The 24662-nt window shown below is 38.5% G+C and overlaps 1 protein-coding gene across 4 annotated transcripts in view; it reads left to right on the top strand.

The window, feature by feature from the left end:
* The window catches only part of FNDC3B (fibronectin type III domain containing 3B), a 292074-nt gene extending 269430 nt beyond the window's left edge, over positions 1 to 22644 (top strand). For all 4 annotated transcript variants that reach the window (XM_081137956.1, XM_081137958.1, XM_081137959.1 and 1 more), the window contains 4 exons: positions 4519 to 4731; positions 14772 to 14938; positions 15886 to 16013; positions 21700 to 22644. In XM_081137956.1, the coding sequence (XP_080994082.1) occupies positions 4519 to 4731; positions 14772 to 14938; positions 15886 to 16013; positions 21700 to 22011 (820 nt within the window). In that variant the 3' untranslated portion in view covers positions 22012 to 22644. The remainder of the gene's footprint in view (positions 1 to 4518; positions 4732 to 14771; positions 14939 to 15885; positions 16014 to 21699) is intronic.
* Positions 22645 to 24662: the final 2018 nt, after the last annotated feature.

The following is a 24662-nucleotide window of genomic DNA, read 5'->3' on the forward strand; positions in this document are numbered from 1 at the left end:
AGTCCTTTTCAGTTTTGCTGCGTCCTGGGCCATAATTTAGAGCAAAGAAGAACATAGATGATATCAGCAAATTACTCACGTTATAAAGTGAGGTAGTGTAATAATGCAACTAAAATGAGGACATGTACTTATATGCCCACTGCAGTGCCACTCCTCGTGGTGTTCAACACGTTTTTCTCACTGTTAGGATTTGTGGCCTCCCAAGAAGTCATAAGAATAACAACTCATAACAACTCCATAAATTAGCCCTTTGAATTCTTTTCTGGTTGTGTGATAGAGTATAATATATTAAAAAACATATAAATTGCTTTCCATATCCCTTATCTTAAGCAATCCTGTTTATAAATGCAGCAAAGATATTACTGTCCCATTTTTTACTTAGGAAAGCTGTGAATTAAAGGTGTTAGATAATTGCCCCAAGGTCACAAAAGTGATGACATGATTCCCAAAGCTCAAGAGAGTTAAAATGCTACCGTAGTATTCTTGTTGTTGTTGTATATTTAAGGCAAAAACTATGTGCCTACCAAATACTTCTCAGTAAAAAATCAGAGAGCCATAGGTCTACAGTGTAAGGAACCCAATACCTATCAAAACACTATGGAGGCTTTGGGGAAATAAGTGAAATTGCAAAAAAAAAAATTTTTTTTAATCAAATATTAAATCTACATTTATCTCGATACTTGTATTTTATAAGATATTTTTAATTCTTACAAATGATTCAGATCTCTTAGTATTTTTTTCCTTGAGCAGAACAACAGTCTTAAGTAACCCATTAGCTCACTCTCTTTCATTAATTAAAGTAGCTAAGGGCTGTTTGGGCAGCACAGAGCAAAACGTGGACACAAGGTGAACTCTGGAGGACTGTAAGTAAGCAGATGGGAGAAAGTATCCTGACTTCTGGGCTCTAAGAATACTTGCCTAGAATAAAGGGAAGGAATGGCAGTCTGGAACACTAGAAAGACATTAATATAAACCTCGTAGGTGAGGAAGTATATTACACCTTTGAAGAAGGACTGAGACTTAATTCCCTTTTCCTGAGAAGAGGAAAAGGGTAGTAATTTCTATCACCATGATTGCCACCTTTTAAAAAAGATTTTTCTTCTCCAGGTGCAGAAAAATTTCTTATTTTCCAATCATAGAAAAATACTCTTGTATTAGTACCATAAAGCTATTTCATAGGACTCATGTTGGGAGGCAGGGGAAAGCTGATTTTAGTCTTTCAGTGTTATATTGAGAAACTAGCGTTGTCTACAAGAGACCTGATATTGCGTCTGGTGTAATAGAATTTGGAAACAGTAAGGCTCTCTTAATGGAATTTTTGCTATAATTTATCAGAGATGAGTATTTGCTAAATTCTCAATTATGAGGCAGATATTCCTCCAGTTTTAGGTGATTATGAATAGAGCTGTTATCATTTGTGTTTAGGTTTTTATGTTTACATAAATTTTAATTTCTCTAGAGTAAAGACCAAGAAGTCGGATTGCTGGGTCATATGATACGTGTATATTAAACTTCATAGGAAAACTTTTTTATTGTGGCTATCATTTTGTATTCTCACCAGGAAAATATGAGCGTTTCAGTTGCCCCTTATCTTTGCCAGCATTGTATTGAGTATTTTTTTAGCCATTTTAATGGGGATATAGTATCTCCTTGTCATTTTAATTTACATTTTTCTGATGGCTAATGATGTTGAATGTCTTTTCATGTGCTTGTTTGCCACGTGTACATCCTCTTTAATGCAATGTTTGTTCCAGTATTTTGCCATTTTTTTTATTGGGTTGTTTCCCTACTGTTGAGTTTTAGAGGTCTTTATACATTCTGGATATAATTTCTTTGTCAGATATATAATTTGCACATATTTTCTCCCAGTCTGTAGCTTGTTTTCATTCTCCTAAGAGTGCAAAAGTTTTGAATTTTTATGAAGCCCAGTTTTCAATTTTTTTCTTTTATGAATCATGTTTTTCACATCCTATCTAAAAATTCTTTACCTAATTTTAGGTAACAAGTATTTTCTCCTGTCCTTAAAAGTTTTATATTTACATCTATGATCCATTCTGAGTTAAGTTTAGAATAAAGTGAGCTTTAGGTTAAGATTTATTTTTTCCCTATTGAAATCCAATTGTTTCTACACCATTTGTTTAAAAGACTATTCTTTTTCCATTGAATTACTGTTGCACATTTGTCAGAAATCAATTGGCCATATTTGTGTGGATCTATTTCTGGAGTCTCTGTTCTGTTATATTGATCTATGAGTCTGTCCCTTTACCACTACCACACTGTCTTGATTACTGTAGCTTTATAGTGAGTCCTAAGTCAGGTAGTGTGATTGTTCAAATTTTATTCTTATTTTTCAAATTTGTATCAGCAACTTTAGTTTTTTTGCCTTTCCACATAACTTTTAGAATTAACTTATCTATATCTACTTAAAAGAATCCTGCTGGAATTTTATTAGATTTGCATTATATCTATAGCCCAATTAGGGGAGAATTAACATTTTTTTCTGTGTAGAGTTTTATAATTCATGAGCACAGTATGTCTCTCTCTACTTAGGTCTTCTTTAATATTTTCGGCAGTGTCTTGTAGTTTCAATTTTGTTTTGTTTTTTTCCATATCTCTATGCCACACACACGCGCGCGCACACACACACGCACGCACGCACACACACACTCACTTTGTAGGGCTTCTAGTACATGATATTGAATGGGAATGGTAAGCGTAGACATCCTTGCCTTGTTCCCAATCTTAAAGAGAAATCACTTAGTCTTTTACCATTAAGTATAATGTTAGCTGTAGGTATTTCTATAGATGCCCGTGTCACTTTGAGAAAGTTCCCTTCTTGCCCTTATTTGCTGAGAATTTTTATTATGAGTAGACGTTAGATTTCATCAGGTGCTTTTTTTAAATCAATCAATATGATTATGTGATTTTTTTTTTTTCTTTAGGCTTCTAATATGATGAATTGGCTAAGGGCTAGGGAATGAAAGAATGTAAAAAAGGAAAAAGAAGAATGGGGGATTTTGCCCATTTACTGTGAGCATTCAGACAGCTTTCTCTCTCTATGAGCCAGGCTTCTCTTAGAACTCTGTCTATGCAGATGTCTGCTCCTGGATTTCAGGTGGCATTGAGTCCAGTCCAAGGACAATGGAGAGGAAAATGGTAAACTCACTGCTGGTGTGGTGATAGTTCAAATTCTTCCCCAAACTCTCCAGCTGCCATTTACTTTTCAGAGTTCTTAAGTAGCTGCTCATTTATTTTCTAGGTTTAATAGCTTCATTCAGTGGAGAGAATTTATCTGTTTCGTTTTTCTTTTTCTTCTTAACAATCTACAGGCATATTATTATATTGACTTGCTGAATTATGTAATCTTTAAATTTGAAAAATTAATGATAATTTGAGGTCATGTGATGCATTTAGTTATAGTAATGTTAAATGATATTTTCTATTTAATATATATAAGCAATAATTGTTATAAATGAGAAATGCATAAGCCTAAGTTATAGGAATATTTTATACTAACCTGTTTCCTAAAAATTTATCTCTTTGACTATATTTTTTTATCATGTGTTTTAAAACACTGTTTCAAATTCAACTCAAGTTTAAATGTGACTCCACACTGTCCAGTACCTAGTTAGCAAGGGGTCTGCATGGAGGTTTCCACTGGAGGCCCTGGAAATAGTCTCGAAGTGGTTGGAGCTGTGGAAACGTCGGAGGCTTCGGGAGAACTGCCCATATTGTGCGGAAGAAGAGAGGGAGAGCAGAGGGAGGGTTGGGGCTGTGTGTGAGCCCTTTGGTCCCAGAGTAGAGAAGAAAGGCCACTGAACGCCAGGAGGAAATGGAAACAAACTTCAAGAACATACTGTCACTGTGGGAAGAGGTGTTGAGGCTGAGGATGGAGCGGTGCCATCAGTGTGTTGTGTGACGATCCTGAAGAACTGTTTCAGCCAACAAAAGAGGAATAAGAGTAGGATGTTAATTTACATATGCATTTTAGCTCTATTGGTTTTAAATTCCTGGCCCAGGATCTCAGTGTTATATCTTTGTTACCCATAACATGGCCCAGAGTAAACATCCAGTTGAGATTTTTGTACATCTGCATGACACCCTGTTACCACCTCTTGTTTTTGCACCTCGCTCTGGGGAAGGGCTAGCAGCGGTTGCTGGGTGAGGCTGAAGGAAGAGAAATGCCCTGTGGAAGAGCAGTTGTCCTTTGTTTCTGAACTCTGAAGGACACTGATTTGTTCTCTATTTCATTTATTCTTTATAGCCCACTTCCTTCCAAAACTGACTTTGAAGCAGCAAAAGGATGGCTGAACAAAATATAAAAGCATGGTTTTTGGACAGAGAGTATAATCTGTCTTCCTAGCTCCCTGGTTCTCTATTTGTCTTGAATTACTTTAATTTGTTTTTTAATTCCATGATATTGCTCTAGTGACAAGTAATAAATACTCCAGAATGTTTATTTCAGACGAGGAATTGCTGCTTCTTAAACCTGCAATGTTTTTATTTTTCTTTCTCCAGGATCAGGATTCAGGCCATAAATGAAATTGGAGCTGGACCCTTTAGTCAGTTCATTAAAGCAAAAACTCGGCCATTACCACCCTTGCCGCCTAGACTCGAGTGTGCTGCGGCTGGGCCTCAGAGCCTGAAGCTGAAGTGGGGAGACAGTAATGCCAAGACACATGCTGCTGATGACATGGTGTACACGCTACAGCTGGAGGACAGGAACAAGAGGTAGGGCAGGAGGGCATGCGAGCAGTGCTGGGGCTTTGGCTTTGAGATGAAGTCTACTTGTTCATTTGTCCTCCAAAACACTCTTCCTCTTTGTTGAAAGATTTCCTATGTCTTTAGGTCCTGCATTTTTATACTCAGTTTTACCCTCTAGTCTTCATTTGGAATTTCTGAACTAGCATTCTAAAGATCCTGATTTCCCTACATGTGATAATATATGTGTTTGTTTTTTCTTTCACAAAGTCAGATAGTGGAGAGAAATAATCTAAGAAGAAAATTGTCAAATTCACATTTACACGATGTAATAGCATTAAATTAGTCACGAGTGCAGAAGGAAATAAGATTCAGAAAGAGACATTACCTCTTTAAATATTCAGTAACCATCAGGACAAACATGTTTACCAATCTGAAATAGCTGTGGTGATTTACAGATGGGGATTATACAGTGTTACTGTGGGCAATACAATATCGAATTAACCAGAATAAATAGGAGATTCTTCATATAACTCCATGCCCAGGAAACACTCTTAGCCACAGAAATCAAATCCAGCCCTTCATGTAGTATTTATTTAACCTGACTTCATTTCCTCTGAAAATGGCTGATCATAAGATGGGCAGGTGACCTGTATTTAAGAATAATTCAGATGTAGAACAAAAGTTAATGATGACAGGATGCCCTATTACCAAAATTCCAAATCAAAGAAGTCAAGGGAAGAGGTAGGCGAGACACATGCTGCTGCTTCCCTGTGGCACACCTGCTGAGGCACAAAACCAGTGTCAGCATGGAGTGCCTCTGTCATTTCCCCTTATGCATGATAGTGTCCTGTTCCTTTATGTGGGGAGCTGGTTTTAGGTAGCACAGAAGCCCTTTTCCAGTCTCCACCCTCCATTCTGTACTCCAGTGCTTTGACTCCTTTCAGCGCAGTGGAATCCTGCTGTTTGAGGTGGGCCTTCAGTGGATCAAGGAAAAAACAAACCCCTGCCTCCAGGAGCATAATATCAACCCACAAATGGTCATAGAACATTTGTGTCATTGGAAAAAAACAGCTCTGGGAGATGGAGGAGGCAGGTGTAGGAGAAAAGTGCTTTGGGAGTTTGAAGGAAGATCAGGAGTGGCTTTTTGAAACAGGTGACATTTGAACTTGATTCTGAAAGACCTGTCAAACCCAGTAGTCTGACTACAGAAAAACAAAAAGTGATTGTCCTGTTGGAAACTAGTCCCAGTCTAGCAAGTGCAGAGGGTGAGGCTTCTTTTGGTAGCTCATTAGAGATCAGTACATACTCACTCAAAGACACGATCATTCACCTTAATATTGTGCTGCATGCCTTTGGATGCATTTTCATGGGCTTATTATTTTCCTGGCAGGGTACTCCTCCAACTGGAGAGGGCTGGCAGGAATGGGAATTATGAACTAACAGAAAGCATGATAATATGTAAAGCTAGCATTTGAGAAAATTGATAAATGAGCCCTTATGTTTTTCCCTGGGCTTTTGGCTTTCATTGGTGGTAGAGAGAACCTTCCTTAGTGAAGGTCTTTTACTTGCACTAGTGACGGCTCTGCGCCAGATCAACCATCTCCATCCTGTTGCGATCCTGCCCTGTGTGGGCAGCCATCGTAGGTGCCTCATGCAGACACCTGTAGAGACACTCAGAACAAAAGCTCCATGAGCACTGGCCCAAATGAGTATGCTGTTGGGGGACATTTAAACATGCCAGACAGAAAAGAATGCAGAATCTAATAATCAATACATGCCTCTTTCCTCCAAAAACAGCACTCAAGACTGGCCTTTTAATCAAATAAATGACTTGCCTAAATTTAAGTGGTAATTTAAGAAAACTTACCGTTAGAAACAGTATTTTTCTTAATTTTATGAGCTAGAGTCCAAATTTATCTTTTTTAAATTAGATTTGTCAATGCTCTCAGAAAGTTATTAAACTGATGGGAATATAGAACATAATAAATTCTCATTCTATTTGTGGAATAATATTCCTGGGATTTAATAGGATGAAACTTGGCCTAATTTGACCTTGAGGATGACCTTCCTTTCTATCTTGAAACAACTCTTGCAGTGAATGACACCTTGAATCCAAGCCTTTAACTTTGGATCTTGACTCATGAGGATGAGGGAGAAATCATTTGAGTTGGATACATCATAATACTTATCAGCATAGTCTTTGTCACTTCTAGTTCTCTGGAGGTTCGTTAAGGTTTGCACCTGGCCTGTTCAGTTGAAAGGAACAATGTCGTCTTCCACAGTGGCAGCTGCCCTTTTCATTGAACTGATTGTTGCTTGAGTGGTTTCTAGTTGTGGGTTTTGGAACAAGTGTGCATATCTGTAGCATATGCATTGATTTCATTAACTACTAATCAGTCTTTATGGATGTAGCAAAAATATGATATATCTTGCTTATGGCTGACATGAGAACCAGAGATTGATTTAATTGTTGTTTTAATTGACTTTACTCACCAGTCACTGTGGACATTTGAAAGTAGAGCTGTTGATATCCAAGTTGTACAGCTGTCTTAGCCAGCTATGCAAGTAATAATAATCTTAAGACATATTTTGCAACAGAAGCACAATAAAAATAACTGCATGCTTAGTATTTGTCAGATTAAAGAGTTGAGTCGATTTTGGCTACTAAACTATTGGTCTTACCTTTCCCTCATCCATAAAGTAGAGGTTGAACCAGAAGATGAACTCTGAGGCTCTTCTCACCATTTTTATCTTAAAACAATGATATTGTAGATCATTTGTGAGCTAAATTCTTTACTGAAAAAATGTTTCTTGTTAAAAATGGCATGTTACCTCTTTTTTCTTATTTTAGCTTCTCCTTTTTACAAGTAAGAAAATAATAAGAAAGATACTAACTTTCCACCCTGGCCAGTTTGGCTCAGTGGTGAGAGCATCAGCCTGCACACCGAAAGGTTGTGGGTTTGAGTCCCAGTCAAGGCACGTACCCTGGGTTGCAGGTTCGATCCCCAGCCCCAGTAAGGGTGGGAGGCAACCAGTCGATGTCTTTCTCACATAGATGTCTCTTTCTGTCTCCCCCTCTTTCCCCCTCTCCCTCCCTTCCACTCTCTCTAAAAATCAATGGGAAAAAATATCCTCGGGTGAGGATCAGCAAAAAGAAAAAAAAGATACTTTCCTTAAGAGTCCAAAACACCTAAGGTTCTGCATCTATGATATCCTGGTTTATTATGTTCATTTATATACCTCTCAACCAGAAAATCTGAAATGATCCAGAGTGTTCTAAATATAATGTTGGGCCAAAAATATATTTTCAAACTTTCTATTTATTGAGCAACTACAAAGTGCCAAGCATTGAGAGCTTTTTGTCTACATTATTTAGTTCTCGAGTAAAAAGTGAAATGTTTTTTATGATGATAGCATATCTACCAAATCCTTCCACCATCGAGGTGAAAAAATGTATTGTTTTTGATAGATTGACTTAATTTCAACTTATGATTATTGGGAGTTTTATACATGCAAAGAAGGAAACTATGCTTAAGTATTGGATAGACAAAGATGACCAAAGTAGAGCCCTACCCTTAAGGAGCTCACCTGGTTGGGGATAGGTAGAAGGGACAGACACGGTCATGCAAATCACGATGTAGAAGGCTTCAAGGTTGACATATGCACAGCGTATTGAGGGAGGAAAGAAGAATGGCAACTATTATATGCTTAAAATTAAATGAACAGAGAGGGCTTTTTATAGAAGGTAACAGGTTACATGGTCTTAAAAGGGTCCAAATCTTATAATCTCATGCAAGAGAGCCTTAGGAAGGATGGGCACTAACGAGGGCTCAGGACTGGATGAAAACCAAGGAGGTGGACTCCAAAGCACAGAAGTGGGCCCTGGGTCTTTCTCAAGTAATTGATGCCTCTTTCTATTCTGCTACTTTACACATGGCTTTATTTAAATGTGGGGCTATTTCATGTCTGTAGTAGAGAATCCCTAAAGGGCATCTTGCCCAAATCCCTGCCTCAAACTACATCAACCTAGAATTCATCCAGATCCCCGGGACTTGCTATGTTGAGCATTCTTCCCCTTAAACAGGCATTTGTTTCCCATGTATTGAGGCTCTTGACCCACAGGGCTCCCAGTCTAAGGTCTCTGGCTACATATTTATGTTGCAGCCTCAAAGCAGTGCTCTGTTTGTACAAGACTAAGCTTATCCCTAGAAATTAGATTATGATCAGTCAATCATAAATTTGTTCTTGAATTACTACAGTGTGCTAGGTCTTCTGAGGTATGCAGCCTACCTATAAGGAGCTTATCTTTCTGAGAAAATAATGTGAAACAATAAACAGCACAAAAGAATTTAACTCCAATAGAAAAATAAAATTATATTTTAGTTTGTCCGTAGAGTGATTAAGTGTGTTATTCTTAGCAGATCAAGCACAGAGGTTGGAATGTCTTTGATTCCGGTATATGCAAGAAAATTACAAACCCCAAGTAAACATTTTCATAATTCTGCGCTAACCTAATACAGAGATTAGAATAACAAGGTCAGCTCGTGCATTTTCAGGCTGTAACACTGTACTGATGATTCTGAAGATGCGTTTCTCTGGGTTGTTGACATAAAATGTTATGCTGCCCTAACAGAATCTGACTAGATGCTGATTCTTGTCCTGACCCTCATGGCTCCGTGTTCCCGGTAATTGCACGCAGCACTGCGGCAAGAGGAACTTAAGTTCCAGGAATGCATTTATGGTTAATCTGTTGTTCAGGTTTAGTCAGAGAGTTAGTGTATTTTAAAGTAAGGCTCCAGCAAAATGCGGGTGGGCAGAGGGCTCTCTCTAAAAGAGTAGATAGTTGCCACTTGCTCTCTGTTTAACTCAGCCCTTGAGCTCATGACACTTTTTCCTTCAGCCAGCAGGATCAGAGGGGCCTTGTAATGTGAACAGTATTACTGCAGGCTCCCTGTTGGAGAGGTACAGAAAACAATCTGCATAAAGTAACCCTGAAAAATACATACTAGACAACTAATAAAAGTGGGCAGGGTGCATGAGCACTATGGGAGGAAGTATGTCTATTACACAACAAACGCCTGCTTGTATTTCTCAGAGCATATCACTGAATTAAATGAGATAGATGTAAGGCAACTAGCTCAGGGCCCACAGGAGACCCTAGGGATTAGTTGCCTTCGTTTCTCTGGAATCAGTTGCCCTGATTCACATGATCACCCACCCTTGTGAGATAAAGGGCATTTTTACATCACCTTCAGTTACCAGAAGGCAGTTGTCCTCCTCAGCCAGGGTGTTAAGTCTCTGTGTAATCCCAGACCTATTCCTGAGTTTCTAGATGCCTAGCATGTCCCTTAACTTCTTTTTTGTCTTAGTGTCTCCCTGTCTACAGAATAGAGCTAACGATGCCTGTCTCCAGTCCCTGATTAATGAGAAAAAAACATTTCTATTTCTTAGAAAAGGAGCATAAAAATTCAGCTACAAAATAAAGAGTATTGCCAGCCTAGTCGGTTTCAGGATAAAATGTCTAGGCACAGGCAGAGGTGAGGGGTGGTAAATGAACTGTGCGATATATTAAACCAGAAGTAGATTTCAAATTAGTGTTTTTCTTCTATTTGAAAATAGGATTTCTATCTATTTAAAAATAATCAAATGGAATTGGGTAGCATTTTCCTCACCATTTTTCCTAAACCAGGTAAGATGAGGCAAGGCCAGTAAAATAAAGGTAGGCAAGCAGAAATGTGGAAGACTGGGCAGAGTCTCGCAGAGGGATTCACTGTATATATTTGAGAGCAGAGTAGGAGAATGGGAGGTTTCAGGTTTCTCAGGTGGCCTTCAGAGATTCTAGTTATCCTTCCTTTGAATATAAATAAATCTCTTTTTAATATATCAATAACTAAGTCAGTTTGAACCAAAAAAAACCCTGAAAGATATTTTTTGGGGTTTTTTCCTACGTAAAGAGTTTCATTGTTATCTATACTGACATTTCATTTCCTAGAAAAGGAGCCTAACCATAAAGTATTGCATCCTGATCATTCACAAGCCATAAGGTCCATGTACAGCTGGGGACGCGGGGTAGGAATTTAACTGCTTTTCTCACTGGTGTTTTGGAAGTCACTCTTGGTGCTTTTCGTGCTCAGTCTGCAAATGGGAACTCTTATTAACAAGAAAGCCAGTTTAGGAAATGCACCTTCCCTGCCTCAGGTGTCCGCGCATGATGCCATCTGCTTCCATCTACTTCTGCATAGACATGACGGGACTCGGTGTTCTTGGTGGAGTGAGGGGACATGCTATTCATTCCTGTTTTTGAACATCCTCTATTCCCAGACGTCACTCAGTAACATAGGAAATTCACACACACATATGCACGCACACATGCACCATGACGCCCAGGGAAACTGAGAAAAAAGAAAGGCAGTGACTTGTCACTGTTAAGGAATATAGCTGCACTGACATCTGTTGATTTGTAATATTGTGAAACATGTTTTGAAACGTGCCCCTTTGCAGCCTTTAGTAGATTGCAGGCCATTTTAGGTCAGCAGGTTGGATCATTTTGGCAAGTTGATATTAATGGGCTGCTGTTAGCCTCTAATAGCCTGGAAATTATAAGATAGCAACAAAGGAGTAAACACAAAAACCTTAGCATTACCTCCTATGTTCTCCTGCAAATTGAAATTCTAAGCTATCCAAGAGCATTCTTGGATGTATCTTTTGAACAAAGCTGTTTTTAAAAAAGCACATTTTAAAATTAAATTCTTTATTATTTTCCTCTAATATTATTTAACATAAAGACACATTCAAAGATGTAACATATCTGGGTTTCTTCCTTCGGTTGCAGTTCAGTGCAAAAAGTCATCTTTCAGAATATTAAAGTTTAAAATACTGAGGTTAAAAGAATAACCATCCCCTAGAATTTCTTGAAAATGTCAAGAATCTGTTGTTTTGCCTTCCTCGTGTATTTTTAATATGGATTGTAGAATTTACTGGGCCCTTTGATTTGGATCTCATAAAAATTTCTGCCAGATGAACAGGACAGTTCGTATTATTCCCAAGGGTGTGGAAACTCGGCCTTGGGAGTTACCAGTTTGTTCAACTTCACAGTGAAGGCAACAGACTCTGCACTGTGGCCAAGGTCATTGTACACCCCGCAGAGTGCTCTGACAGGCCAGCAGAATTAGCAGTCTTTTCGTATTCACGGATACGTAGAACATGGTTTTAATCACTGATAAATTGCCAGCATTAAAACCCATGTGTGCTTATTACTCTCCAAGTGTTTAGTTTCAAGAAGACATTCAGTCATACTGAAGCCAGTTGGAGGCAGAGCCATAAAGAATTTATTTAGACCATAAACTTTCAGTGACCCACCCAACCTTCTGCCTTGTTTATGTTTTTCCTCACTAGTAAATATTTTTTGTAGGAGAGCATTTCTCTCCATTTTTTCCTTTCCCTAAGTGAAAATGCCCAGATTTCCATGAATAGGCAGCACTTATGTAGGCCCCCTGCTCCTTCACCATCTGTTTTCAGCTGCAGTTCCTGGCCTCCTTGGCCTGGGCTCATGGGTGGATGGTACTCACATGCACAGCATTCTCTCCAGCTCAGGAAAGCCCCAGGGAATGTAAGAGGGCTGCACCTTGGGGGCATTCTTCAGGCTTCTCCAACATTGGGAAAGGAGGTAAATCATTCAGGAACCTTGGTGCTTTATTATTAATAACAAGTGCTAGGCATTTTATAATGGGTTCTCCCTGCATTATCCCATTTGATTCTCACAACAGCCCCCTGAAGGGTAGGCACTAGAGCCCAAGATCACCAGGCAGTTGAACTCAAACTCAAGTCTGTTGATGCTTGGCTCTCTTGGAATGTGAGTCCCAGATTCTCAGGATCCCCTGTGTCTCCCCTCCCCACCTCCTTGCCCCTGCACTCAGGAGAGAGCCTGTGTTGTGCCTATCACTGTTCTGCACTTGCCAAGGGCTCTCTACCTGGTTAATTCCATGACGGAGGAATTATCCACCATCTGTTTCAGCTTTATCCATACACACTTGGAGAACAAAGCAAGAAAACTCCTCTCCTCCCCGCACCCATGCCTTTTCTGGGGGGAGGGAGCTCAGATAAGTCCTATGGCTTCTGTCGGAGCAGCAAACAGGTTATGCTTCCCAGAACAGATAGCGGCTAATTAAAGGACCAGTCAGAGACATGCTTCTTCTACTGCTTATATAGACATACTGAACTTATTTTCAAAAGGAAATACTCTCCTTTGAGCAGGGGAGGGGAGGGAACCAGTGCTGTTGATAGTACTGTACTCCTCTCCTAACTCCTTTAAAAACCAGGCTTTATCATAAGTTTGTAATGAAGATGTAACACTTTTACTTCTTAAACCGTGACTTCCATTCTGTGGTATGATTAAGGGCAATTTACTCAGGTTAGAGATTCTGGCCCAGGTGAGGCTGAGTTAATAAATAGCTGTTTGCCTCCAGCATTAGCAAGAGTATCTTCATTAAGGTGGAGATGTGTCAAGAACACTGAATTGGTTGCCATGGTATTTTTGAGTTTCAGCCTGGACTCTGGCTTTCCCTGAAATTAAAATGTTCAGCCTTCAGTTAACGGTACTTCCTTACAGAGCAAAGCAGAAAGAACACTTAATAGGTGAAACGACTGTGGCCCAGGGACTCGATTGCAAAGGCTGGTGAATGTGTGGATGTTTTAGAATTAGTATTGATTCTGACAGGTTTTATTTAAAAAGTCATTTAATCTCTATCCATCCCAACACCTATCCAGAGGGACTGTTCTCTAGCACGTGGAGAAGCTGCTGCTCTCCTTCAGAAAACTCTGCCCACACCCAGGACCAACTGACCCACAGGGATTAGGCCTTATTCAGCTTCAGATCCCCAGAGCCTGGCACTCAGGAGACAGTCAAGTGTTTGCTAAATGAATGCATGATTTTGCTACCCTTAGGCCAACTCGACTTGAGTCACATTTTGAATTACGATTCTATCACTGACTGACTTCCAGCGGTATCTGAACACAGCGATTGTCCCCAGGTGTTGGAAGCTCTGGATACTGGAGAACCAGTGGCCTGTGTAGGAACAGGCAGTGTGGAGAGAGTAATTCATGTAGTGTTTGTTCCCAAAGTGTCCCTGGACAAAAGGATCCAGATCCTGAATCTACTAAAGGTCCTGGATAACTTAGGGAAGTTATGTTATTTCCAAAATTTTACAGTTACCTGTAAAAAGATAAATGACTATATGTTGTAGTTCTAAGTAATGCAGTTTCATTGTGAAAATAGCAATTTTTCAAGACCCTGGGGGAAAGAGTTGAAATTTAAGGCCTTATTTTTTTTTTAATCTCATGCCTTCTATTCTTATGTCTCATGGAAATATTAATTAGCAGAGAGGTACAAATATTTCATCCTGGTTCAGATGCGAGAAGGATCTGAAGCTCCCAGTCTAAACTGGTTAGCCTACCTGTGCTGTTTTTCTGTTATTTTGATTAACTATGATGGATGTTTCTGAGGAAAGATTTTTTTTCTTTTACATATTTTCTCAAAGAATGATAATCCTAAATGTCTTCTTACTAGTTTGGGAAAGGGGCTTTGAAAGCTCTTGGGAAGGTAAAGGTTAAATGTTTAGGTATTTTCTAGCTAAACCTCATTTATTTGGAAAATTCAGGTAAACAGGACATTGTATTTCTCAGGGCGCCAGCTAACATTGACTTCATTGCCTAGTATATAGCAGAAGGTAGGTTAATAGTATCAGATTACATAGATATTACCATTAGGAAATTTTTGAAATTTTATTAATAAATAAAAGCAGAAATAAATGATGTTTCTAGAATCTGTCACATAATTAAAGGGATCTCATTCTAAGCCTTATATGTACTTAAACTTGTGTTTTTCTTTTATGTAAAGATAAAGTAGACCTTAAACTTAACTATAACATAGCAACTGGGTTGTTATTATAATTCAGACTATGTGAAAAGCATTTACCAAGTTCGCCTAATCTGCTCTAGTTTGTATTGTGATTAATTTCTCGTCAGTAATAAAAGTTCCTGTGGCCAATGGATTCTGCTCCTCCCCCTAGGTTTATTTCAATCTACAGAGGACCCAGCCACACCTACAAGGTCCAGAGACTGACGGAGTTCACATGCTACTCCTTCCGAATCCAGGCAGCAAGTGAGGCTGGGGAAGGGCCCTTCTCGGAAACCTACACCTTCAGCACAACCAAGAGTGTCCCCCCTACCCTCAAAGGTTGGTAGACAGTGTATCCTGGCATGCTTTTCTGTGAGAGTGAGGAAATGTCAGAACTTTAGAGTAGGGGGTGCAATTCCAACTTTAAGCATACTCTTCATATTTCCAGTAGCAGCAAGATAGAACCAAAAGAACTTTCTGAAAGAAAAGATAGGGAAATAGGATTTGGGGGGAAATGAGAGGCCTTAAAGGAGATGGCCTACCAACAGACTCTCAAGTATGTATAAATGATTGTTACAAATAATTTAACAGTCTCATCCCCACAGAGGACAGATGGACAAAGAAAAGGAACAGACTCGAGTGGCAGGCTTTGGTTAGAAATGAGAGTAAATTCCTGGTGTAGCCCTTAGGACAATTTAGCATGGAAGGTTTGAAAATCTCCCTTCCCAAAGACATTAGGAGGAGCAGAGGTTGGCATTCATCTTTGAAAGGCCTTGGTGCCCAGAGACTGGAGATTGATGTAGGCAACTTCAGCACCCATTCCCAGTCCAGAGCTCTCACTGTGGAAAGATGCCTCTGGCAGGCCGCAGCAGTGGGCTGTTCTCACCTCCTTGAGTATTAACCTTGAGGTTTGTGAGTGGTTAGTTTACTCTCTGCCCCCTTCATGGGGTCAGGGAGGGAGCAAAAACCACTCCCCCCAGGGGCTCCCTCTACCATCTCCCATTTCCAGCGCAGCGCTATGCCTTCTGCACGGTGACTCACAAAAATTCAATCCAGGCCAAGCAGTTATCAATAGGATACTGAGCCAAGGATGTTTCGCCAATGGCTTGCTAGTCACAGAGGATCTTCTCTGTGGAAAGGGCGCCCTGCCGATTCTGTAGGAGGCTGGGCAAGTGAACTCCCCTGGGGCAGGCACAAGCACTCTCTCACTCTTAATATTGTTAAAATAGCCACGGTTAATGTGAGACTTTTAATTCTGATCTTGAATGTGTGAATCTGTATTTCAGCACCTCGAGTAACACAGTTAGAAGGAAACTCATGTGAAATTTTATGGGAGACGGTACCACCCATGAAAGGCGACCCTGTCAACTACGTTCTGCAGGTATTGGTCGGAAGAGAATCTGAGTACAAACAGGTGAGAACCAGTGTGCCTGGCACGTGTACGGCTCCCAGAGTCAGGCTGGCTCCCTGCCTTTCTCTGTTGCCATGAGTGATTCAGTGCCCAGTGAGCTACATTTTTCTTAAAATCAATTGTAGAAACTCCCTACATGTACCCATTACCTAGTTCTTTAGTTATAAGCCCTAGTTTACATTTTATTTTGTACATGGTCGATTCATCTCAAACGTTCAGTTTTCAAGCATAATCTTGTAAAGAGTTTTAAGTTCTGTATTTGTATTTTATATTGGCAGTGATGTTTGCGAATATCAAAATCTGTGTATGATTGAAAACTAAATGCCAGTGGTTTTGCTGTAGAGAGGAGGTGGTCTCTACCGTACTGACGCCTCTGTCCCATCTGCCTCCTGAACAGAAGTTACAGCAGAAGGATAGGAGGAGACCTATTGACTGCTGCAGCCCCTGCTGCAGGAGCCCTAGGCCACTGCTTGTCACCCTCTAACATGCACGGAAATCTATTAAAATGCACACTCTGATTCAGTGGGTCTGGGGTGAGGGTTCAAGCGCCCAGGTGATGCTCGTGTTGCTGGTTCATGAACATAATTTGAGGATCACATGATAAACCCATGCAAGAGAAAATATAATTGAAATCTAGCCAGATAAAGAATTTGGTTTTATGGTTTTTCATACCCCTTCTTGATCCCTAATTCTTCCAAAACCACTTATTTTAAGTCCCTGACGAGTAAAGATTCTGATACTCTGTAGTTTCTAGAATGTTCACAGGAACTTATGTGAAATCAGGATATCACACCATTACTACATTAGGAAAGCTGAGGCCCATTCTCTAATGGCACTTTTAATAGAGTCATGCATTTATGTCAAACTCAGAAAATTGAAGGTAAATTGCCACCTACCTTCTTAAATTAGCATAATTAGTGAAGACTTCTTTATTCAGCTCTTGAGGCTGCAGATGTACAAAACAGGTTGAAAATAATTTGATTCAGAGCTTTCGTTTAATTGCTAGCTGATGTTCCTTGTATAGTGATAATACTTGCAAATAAAATTTTATAAAATGACTCAACAAAATAAATTTTAAAAATAGCTGTTAAAAATGTATAAAATGAATGAAAGAAATTTTGGTACATTTCACTGTACTTTCTTAATATGAAGTGTCAGATAAAAGAATAAACTGCTTCCAGCACATTTTGCAAACACTGTATTTTAACTATGACGTCCACTGGTATTGATTAACATCATTGGGTCATGTCACCAGAGTTTCCATCATTCCTCTTAAAAAGAACAAAAACACTACTGTTCCCTTTCACTTTCCAGTCTCGTCCTATACAGTATATCCCATTTCAGAGTAAATAACTTATATGTGTAATTGTTTCAGGTTACCAGGAAGATATGATTGGTTTCAGGATCTCAGCTCAGGTAGAGAGCAGAGGATTTTCCCACTAGATTTACTCATCTTTACCACCAGGAGCATTTTCCTGTTCCGTAGCAGTGTAAAAATGGTTAAAAGATGAAATGTTACAAAATTTCACAACGTATTACTCGACACTTAAAAATTCATTTTGCAATAGTACCTTCATTGCATATTCGTCATTGTATTTTCCTTTTGTTCCACACCCCATGCTTTTTCACCTGTCTTTGGAAAGAAACCTTCCCCTTAAAGGACAGTGATTACTGTTTTACGTTTAAAAAGCAGCATCTGTACATGTCAGGCATTTCCAAAATATAGGTAAATCCATTTTATGGACAGATCAGCTATTTTGAGTCTGCTGTTTATTTAATGTTATATATTTAGACCCATGGACATATAAATACTAATATAATATGCAATCCCATATACACCTTAGAATACATTTCTTATTGTAAACAGTTACAAACAAGAGCCTCTTGTTAAAAATAGGTAAAAACACAGTAGCACAGAGCAGGCTCAGTAGATAGGGGTTAGCAGTCTTCACATAACCGTGTCTTCCCACACTTACCAAGAAATGATTAAGGTCGGCAGTAGTACATGAAAAGCCACAGCTGAGCCAGGGACAGTTTGTACTGAGTTTTCTGCTTCTCCCTGTTCAAACAGCATGAAGTTAAACATGGTGTTTTGAGTACTTCATTCACTTGTTCTGGACACGAGATAGGGAAAGCTATTTATATTATCTGTGCAGAGTAATGGTTAAAATAATTATAGTCCAGAGATAACAGGCTTTGAATTCATAGAGGCAAAGCAAAAGAAAATGAGAGATAATCCCTGCTGAGCTCAGCCCAGCACAGGCCCTTAGGGAGCACTGTGTATGCCTCCGTCACAGCACTAATCAGACAGGATGCACTAATGTATGGGCTCTTCACCCATTTTTATTTTCCCAGGACTGGCACATAGCTGGGCACTCAGTAAATGATTCTTGTAAGCACGGAAGAGGCAGTTTCAAAGGAACGGGGTTATTTATACTTACAGTGGTGAAAAGAGTCAGCTTCAGCATCGGTTGGGTTTAGAAGTGGTGTTTGTAACTTAGGTGGAAAACCACTTGTAATAGGAGGGTATCCTTCTGCTCCCCAAGCTTAATTTTACAGCAATATATGGCAGTGCTTGAAACACTGGCTTTACCTTTGCCTTGGTTCTAGATGATTAGTTTCATGATGTGGGTGGGCAGCTGGTTTTAATTATGAAGCAACAATTAACTTAAAGTATTAGATCCTCACCTAAAATTTTACTCTGCATTACGATACGTGCTTATCTTGATTTGGCTTTTCTGCCACTTAATAAATACTCCAAGCACATGGTTTTTTCAAGAAGCTTAAAACTTCTTTTCAATCAACATTAATTGTAAAGCATTCTTGAATGAAAATTGTATGCATATTTAGGTATGCATTTGCACAAGATATAACAAACACTTTAATATATACATAAGAATGTAGTGAAATGATTCATATTCACATCCCTGTTCAGCAAGCAATAATTTTTATAAAAAATATTTAAATATAAACATTGAAGAAAAGAAAAAGTAGTAAATTGTAAGACATTCTTACCTATTAGGAGTCAGAATTTGTGACAAATTATTAATATTCTTGGTGCTCATATTTTGTGCATTAAGAAGAGCTTTGAAGCATCTGAAAATGTATAGAGGTCCATCTTTAATTTGATGACATCTGTATCAATGTATTTTTATTTAGTATTATTTGAGAATGTAGTACTGGGCGTGTGTTGCGTCTTCATGGCATCACGTGAGTAAGACCTCTTGACAGAACTTAGTCTTGGGGCCTACATGTTTATTATTTTTGTTTTGTTTTAGTAATGTTTTTAATTTTTTAATTAAAGGGACTGGGGTGACATTGATTAGTAGGATTACATATTTTTAATGGCTTTCAGGTTCCCTAACAGAAATTAAACCATGAGGCTATGACTGTCTCAGGCATCAAATCCAAAGCAAATAAGGATAGATCAAGAGGGAGATATTTTAAAACCATCATTTATTTTACTAATTCTTAGGGTGGGTTTTTTTTTAGTTTTACAGGTTTAAGTATCTGACAAAGGTCATGACCCCTAACACCTAAAAAATCCTCATACATACATTTATTTAAAATTTCACATGAAATAAATTTATATTCAATTTCCTGGAGTCGAGGTATAGGACCCTGGGTTTGTGGAGAAACTGAGGTGCTTTGTTCACACTGCGGGGGTGCCTGGCATATCAGAACAGCATGGACATGTTCTCAGTGCAGTAACTACCCTTGCCTGCCCTCTCTACTCAGATGCACGATGCTGCCCAGCCTTTCACCCTCTGCAGAGGAGGTGAGGTGTCAGGTCTGCCTCCCATAGTCATGTGATACTGGATGAGTTAATTCATCTCACTGAGCCTCGTTGTCTTGTAAAAGGGGGGGTCACTGACCCTCTGAGTCAGGGTTCCTGTGCACCTCAGATCCACTCAGCCTTGAGACGGCACTGTGTGAGGATGCTCTGCAGCTGTGTCCCCCTTGCCAGCCCTTGGAAGAGGGGTGATGTCAGTAAAGAGACGCAGGAACTGGTCCAGATACAAGCTCCAGCTCTCTGCCCAAAAAGGCTGTTTAAGGGATTTCAGCTACACAGTGTGTTATTCTGAATTAAGGGTCACAGATTCTTCGTTTTGGTTTTCTGGGTATTATTTTAAAGCCTCCCATTTGGAATAAACATGTCAATTACTTTAAAATATATTGTACATCAAATCAGGAACAGAAATCATCTTTGTAAAAATAATATTGCTTGTATACTTACTGCGCTATTATGATTGGTTACTTCAATAAAGAAAGTCAAGTGGATAGGAGGCAGGCCCACCGTCTGGCCGTGGAGGGCTGCACGTCCGTCTGGAAGCGAGGCACAGCTGTGCTCCAGGCCTGATGACCTTGTGATTTTGTGATCTCCTGGCTGTGATTATTTACACAAAAACAAATCCATTAACTCAGACCCCAGGAATCAGAAGCCTCAGGAAATGGGGTTTGGGGGTTGTTTTAATTTTTCCTTAGCTAAGAATCCTAAAGGCTTAATAAGCAGTGTTGACTATTTCTACAGTAGATTAGTAAATACTCCATATTTTCTATTAATACACTGAAAAAACTTAATCATTAATGATTCCTTTTTTCCCTCCATTAATTTCAGAGAGAGGGAGAGGGAAAGAGATAGAAACATCAATGATGAGAGAGCATGATTGCATTTTTTATAGTGATAGCTGCGCCTGTACTAAAGTCCTGTTGCCTCTGTGGTTTGCATGTGTCTTCTAACAGATGTTCCTCTTTCAAACAGTGTACAAGAATATCTATTATTGAGTATTGAGGTTCTAATTAGAGAATTTTCACTGAGCATCCACTTTGTTCAAGGCATTGTGCTGGTTGCTGTGGAGACTACAACACAGTCCCACACAATATATTTATCATAAATATTTGTTTCTGAAAGATAATGTTAACATTGTATTGCCAATGCTTGTGAAAAGGGGGAGCTGTTCTAATAAAATAAAAAATAAAATAAAATAATAAAATAATAAAATAAAATAATAAAATAAAATATAAAAAGAATGGCTAAAGAAAGCATTTACAAATTAAAGCCTAACTTTGATTGGACTTGTCATTAAGGAAGTTCCCTTCAATTAGATATTCATTTTCCTTCACTAATCGTTTTGCCTAATGGTACAAGAAAGTAGCATTCCTTTGTTTTCTAAATACATTTTCAGAGGTCTTCACTCTAAGGAGTCCACTTAATTTTACTTTCCTGTCTAATTAGTCATCAGCCAACCTCTTAATGATTTCGTTAAATTCCAGCTAGTTTTTTTCCTTCTCTGTTCACTGACTCTCATATAAGCCATAAATTTTTACGTAATTTTGATCAACGTCTTATCATAGAGCCCTTAATAAGAATTAAATCATCTGATTTATAGCCTAAATAATTATTGAAATTTAGCTAGATGCATCTTTATTACTATGTCAGCTACAATTCTAGTCAGTGCCTTGGCTCCTTCTGTCCATGTCAGTCACTGAGTTTTGTAGTGTTTTATTCAGAGTGGGTGGGAATACCTCTTTTATGGATGAAATACCTTTCTTTATAATTCTTGATGTTGTTACAGAGTTCGTTTAAACCAAGCCAGGTCCACGGGTCTCCTGACTTTATATGATTATTACTTTAGATACCACAGTACTACTGTAAGTTAATTGACCAGGACTTTTCCTTTTCTTGCAGGTGTACAAGGGAGAAGAAGCCACATTCCAAATCTCAGGCCTCCAGACCAACACAGACTACAGGTTCCGCGTGTGTGCGTGTCGTCGCTGTTTAGACACCTCTCAGGAGCTATGCGGAGCTTTCAGCCCCTCTGCAGCTTTTGTATTACAACGAAGTGAGGTCATGCTTACAGGGGACATGGGGAGCTTAGATGATCCCAGAATGAAGAGCATGATGCCTACTGATGAACAGTTTGCAGCCCTCATTGTGGTTGGCTTTGCAACTTTGTCCATTTTATTTGCCTTTATATTACAGTACTTCTTAATGAAGTAAACAAACCCAACGAAACTAGAGGTATGAATTTAATTAATGCTACACATTTTAATACACACATTTATTCAGATAATCCCCTTTTTAAACCCTTTTGTTCTTTGATTTATATACTTCTCTTGTTTTACAGATTTAGCTAGGAAAAAAATATCAGTGTTTTGGTGCACCTTTTTGAAATGCAAAACTAGGAAGAGATTAAACTGGATTTTTTTGTTTTAAAGAAGAAAAGCAAACCAGATACCAAAAGCTAGCTTTCTTGTCTTTATTTTACATTTTCAGATCTGCCTTGATTCTGTTTTCACTGATGTCTTTTGCAAGCCTGTGATATTTTTTTTCCATGTTACAGTTTAGTAATTTATATTTACCAGTCACTTCTCATGTCTTGACCATCTATAGCTGTCAACGTGAATCACAGTGTGTGTAGTTGCCGGGCTAGGATTTCAGTGTTGTTCAGAGTATTACCACACAACAGTAACAACATAGAGAAGATATGTTCACTCGGATAAGGCTGCCCTAAAGAACCATATTCTCACTCAGTTATTTAACTGTTGAGCTCATTTAAATCAAAATGTGTACTTTAATCTAAAATGTTTAAATAATCCGTATCTCTCATGATTTTAACACTATGAGCTGCCTGTCTAAGAAATCAAGTAACCAAAATGCACCTATAAATTATGGAGCATTATAGATTTTACCACGTCGATTCATAGCAGTAACTTTAAGAGGGCATTGTGCAATAGTTAGTTGTTTCCTTGTTCAGCTATTTTAAAAGCTGCTTTAACTTGTTTGTTTGTCTTTGTATATAACTACTTCTAATCACTAGAGTTATTATATTCTGTTATGTTTGACCAGAGTTATATGACGAGAACTGGTGACAGTTTAGTGCCTCTGCCCATTGTCCATGATTTACACTAATTGTGAGCAATCTTCTTATACGTCAGCTCATCATTTTTGAAAGATTTGCCTTTAGGCTGTTCTTTGAGGTATCAATGAAGTGATGGAATTTCAATACCTTAATTCAGTGCACATAATACTAACCTAACAGCAGATGAAAATTGGTAAAACCCAAAAGAGAGTCATCTAAATTTGTAGTTCCTATTTTTGTGGGGTTGCCCTGGCTGTGTGTGGAGAGGGAATGGTATTTGGTGGTAAGCACAGGGTGTTTGGGGTCAGGGAGCCTAGATTCTTTCCCTGGATCTGTCACTAACTTGCTGCATGACCTGAACACGTCACTTTACCTCTCTGTGCCTCAGTTTCCCATGCATTAAAAATAAAAATAAAACAAAATGGGGATTCTAATGTTTGTAAGTGCTTTGAGATCCTTGATTAACAGGTGCTATTGGAGTGCAAAGTGTTACTCTTGCATGTTTATTTTGAGTCATGAGATAATCAATTTTAACCCAAAGTCATTGGATTATTTATATGAAGTCCATAATGTTCGCGTACCTCAGGGACATTTAAGAGTTGGAGGTGCAAATATATTCCAAAAGGGTGCAACAGACACAGTGTATCCCCCTGCCTTCTGTTTTTGTATATTTTTGCTACTTGGTTTTTCTTGATCATAGCTATTTTGTGCTTGGTCTGTGTTGTCTTAAGATGCAGTATCCTGTACTAGCTTATAATATTCCCATACCAAAGTCATGGGGAAACCAACATTATTTTGTTTTTGGTTTATTTATACTATATTCTGCATACAGTACTTTAAATGCCAATTACAGTGCAATCTTTATTTATTGTAAAATTTTTTAAATGTACTTATGTACTAATTTTCCCTTGTAGCATGTTATTTTTTTGTGTGTTTTATACTTTTGTAATTTTAGGTCAGTCTTGTTCCTTGGCAACATCTGTAGTATTATCAATCTTCTGACGTTTTCTTGTGTTTTTAAAGATAAGAGCATCTAGTGCATTAAATGCCAAAAAATTTTTAAAAATTTAAAAATCCATTATCAGTGATTGAAACGTTTACATGTACCCAAAAAACCATAATCATCTCTTAAAGTGCTAAGATTAATGACTTATTCTGTGTGCCTATATTGATGTAGTAAGTACTAGAGAGTTCTGTATTTTGTTATTGACTATAATAATTAGTTTCATTAGCCTTGCAAACTGATGATATCAAGGTAAATATATTTTTGCCAAAGTTCTGGCCTTCCAAAACATATCCCTCTATTTAAATGTGTATCATAACCCACTGTACATTGCATCTGCAGTTTCTGAGACAATTTTATGCAGGTGTTTTGGGGAGAAGTCATTTTTTAAAGCAACAAAGATTCAACTGAGTATAAGAACCTTGTTTGCAGAAAGAAAAAATGTCCCGTTTTGGAAACACTTTAGAACTGCTGCTATAAAGAACAACTGCTCTCAATCGGTTGAGATTTTTTAAAATGAAATAATACTTTAGGCCAAACTTGCTATGACTATTGGATCTTTCTGAGATGTTCGTATTACCAGACTTAACCATCAGAAAGCAGAAGTGTGCGAACACTAGCTGACAGCACTTTATTTTATTGCTCCCTTTTATTTGGTGTTCATGTAATCCCTTCGGTCAAAATTATTCCTCTCTCCGGCACTGTTTTCTATCACAGATATGTATATGTGATATTGATATATAACTATATATATTGCCATACACGTGAACAATAAAATAAAGTGTT

This window comes from Miniopterus schreibersii, assembly GCF_964146895.1.
Source record: "Miniopterus schreibersii genome assembly, chromosome: 5".
Classification (NCBI taxonomy): domain Eukaryota; kingdom Metazoa; phylum Chordata; class Mammalia; order Chiroptera; family Miniopteridae; genus Miniopterus; species Miniopterus schreibersii.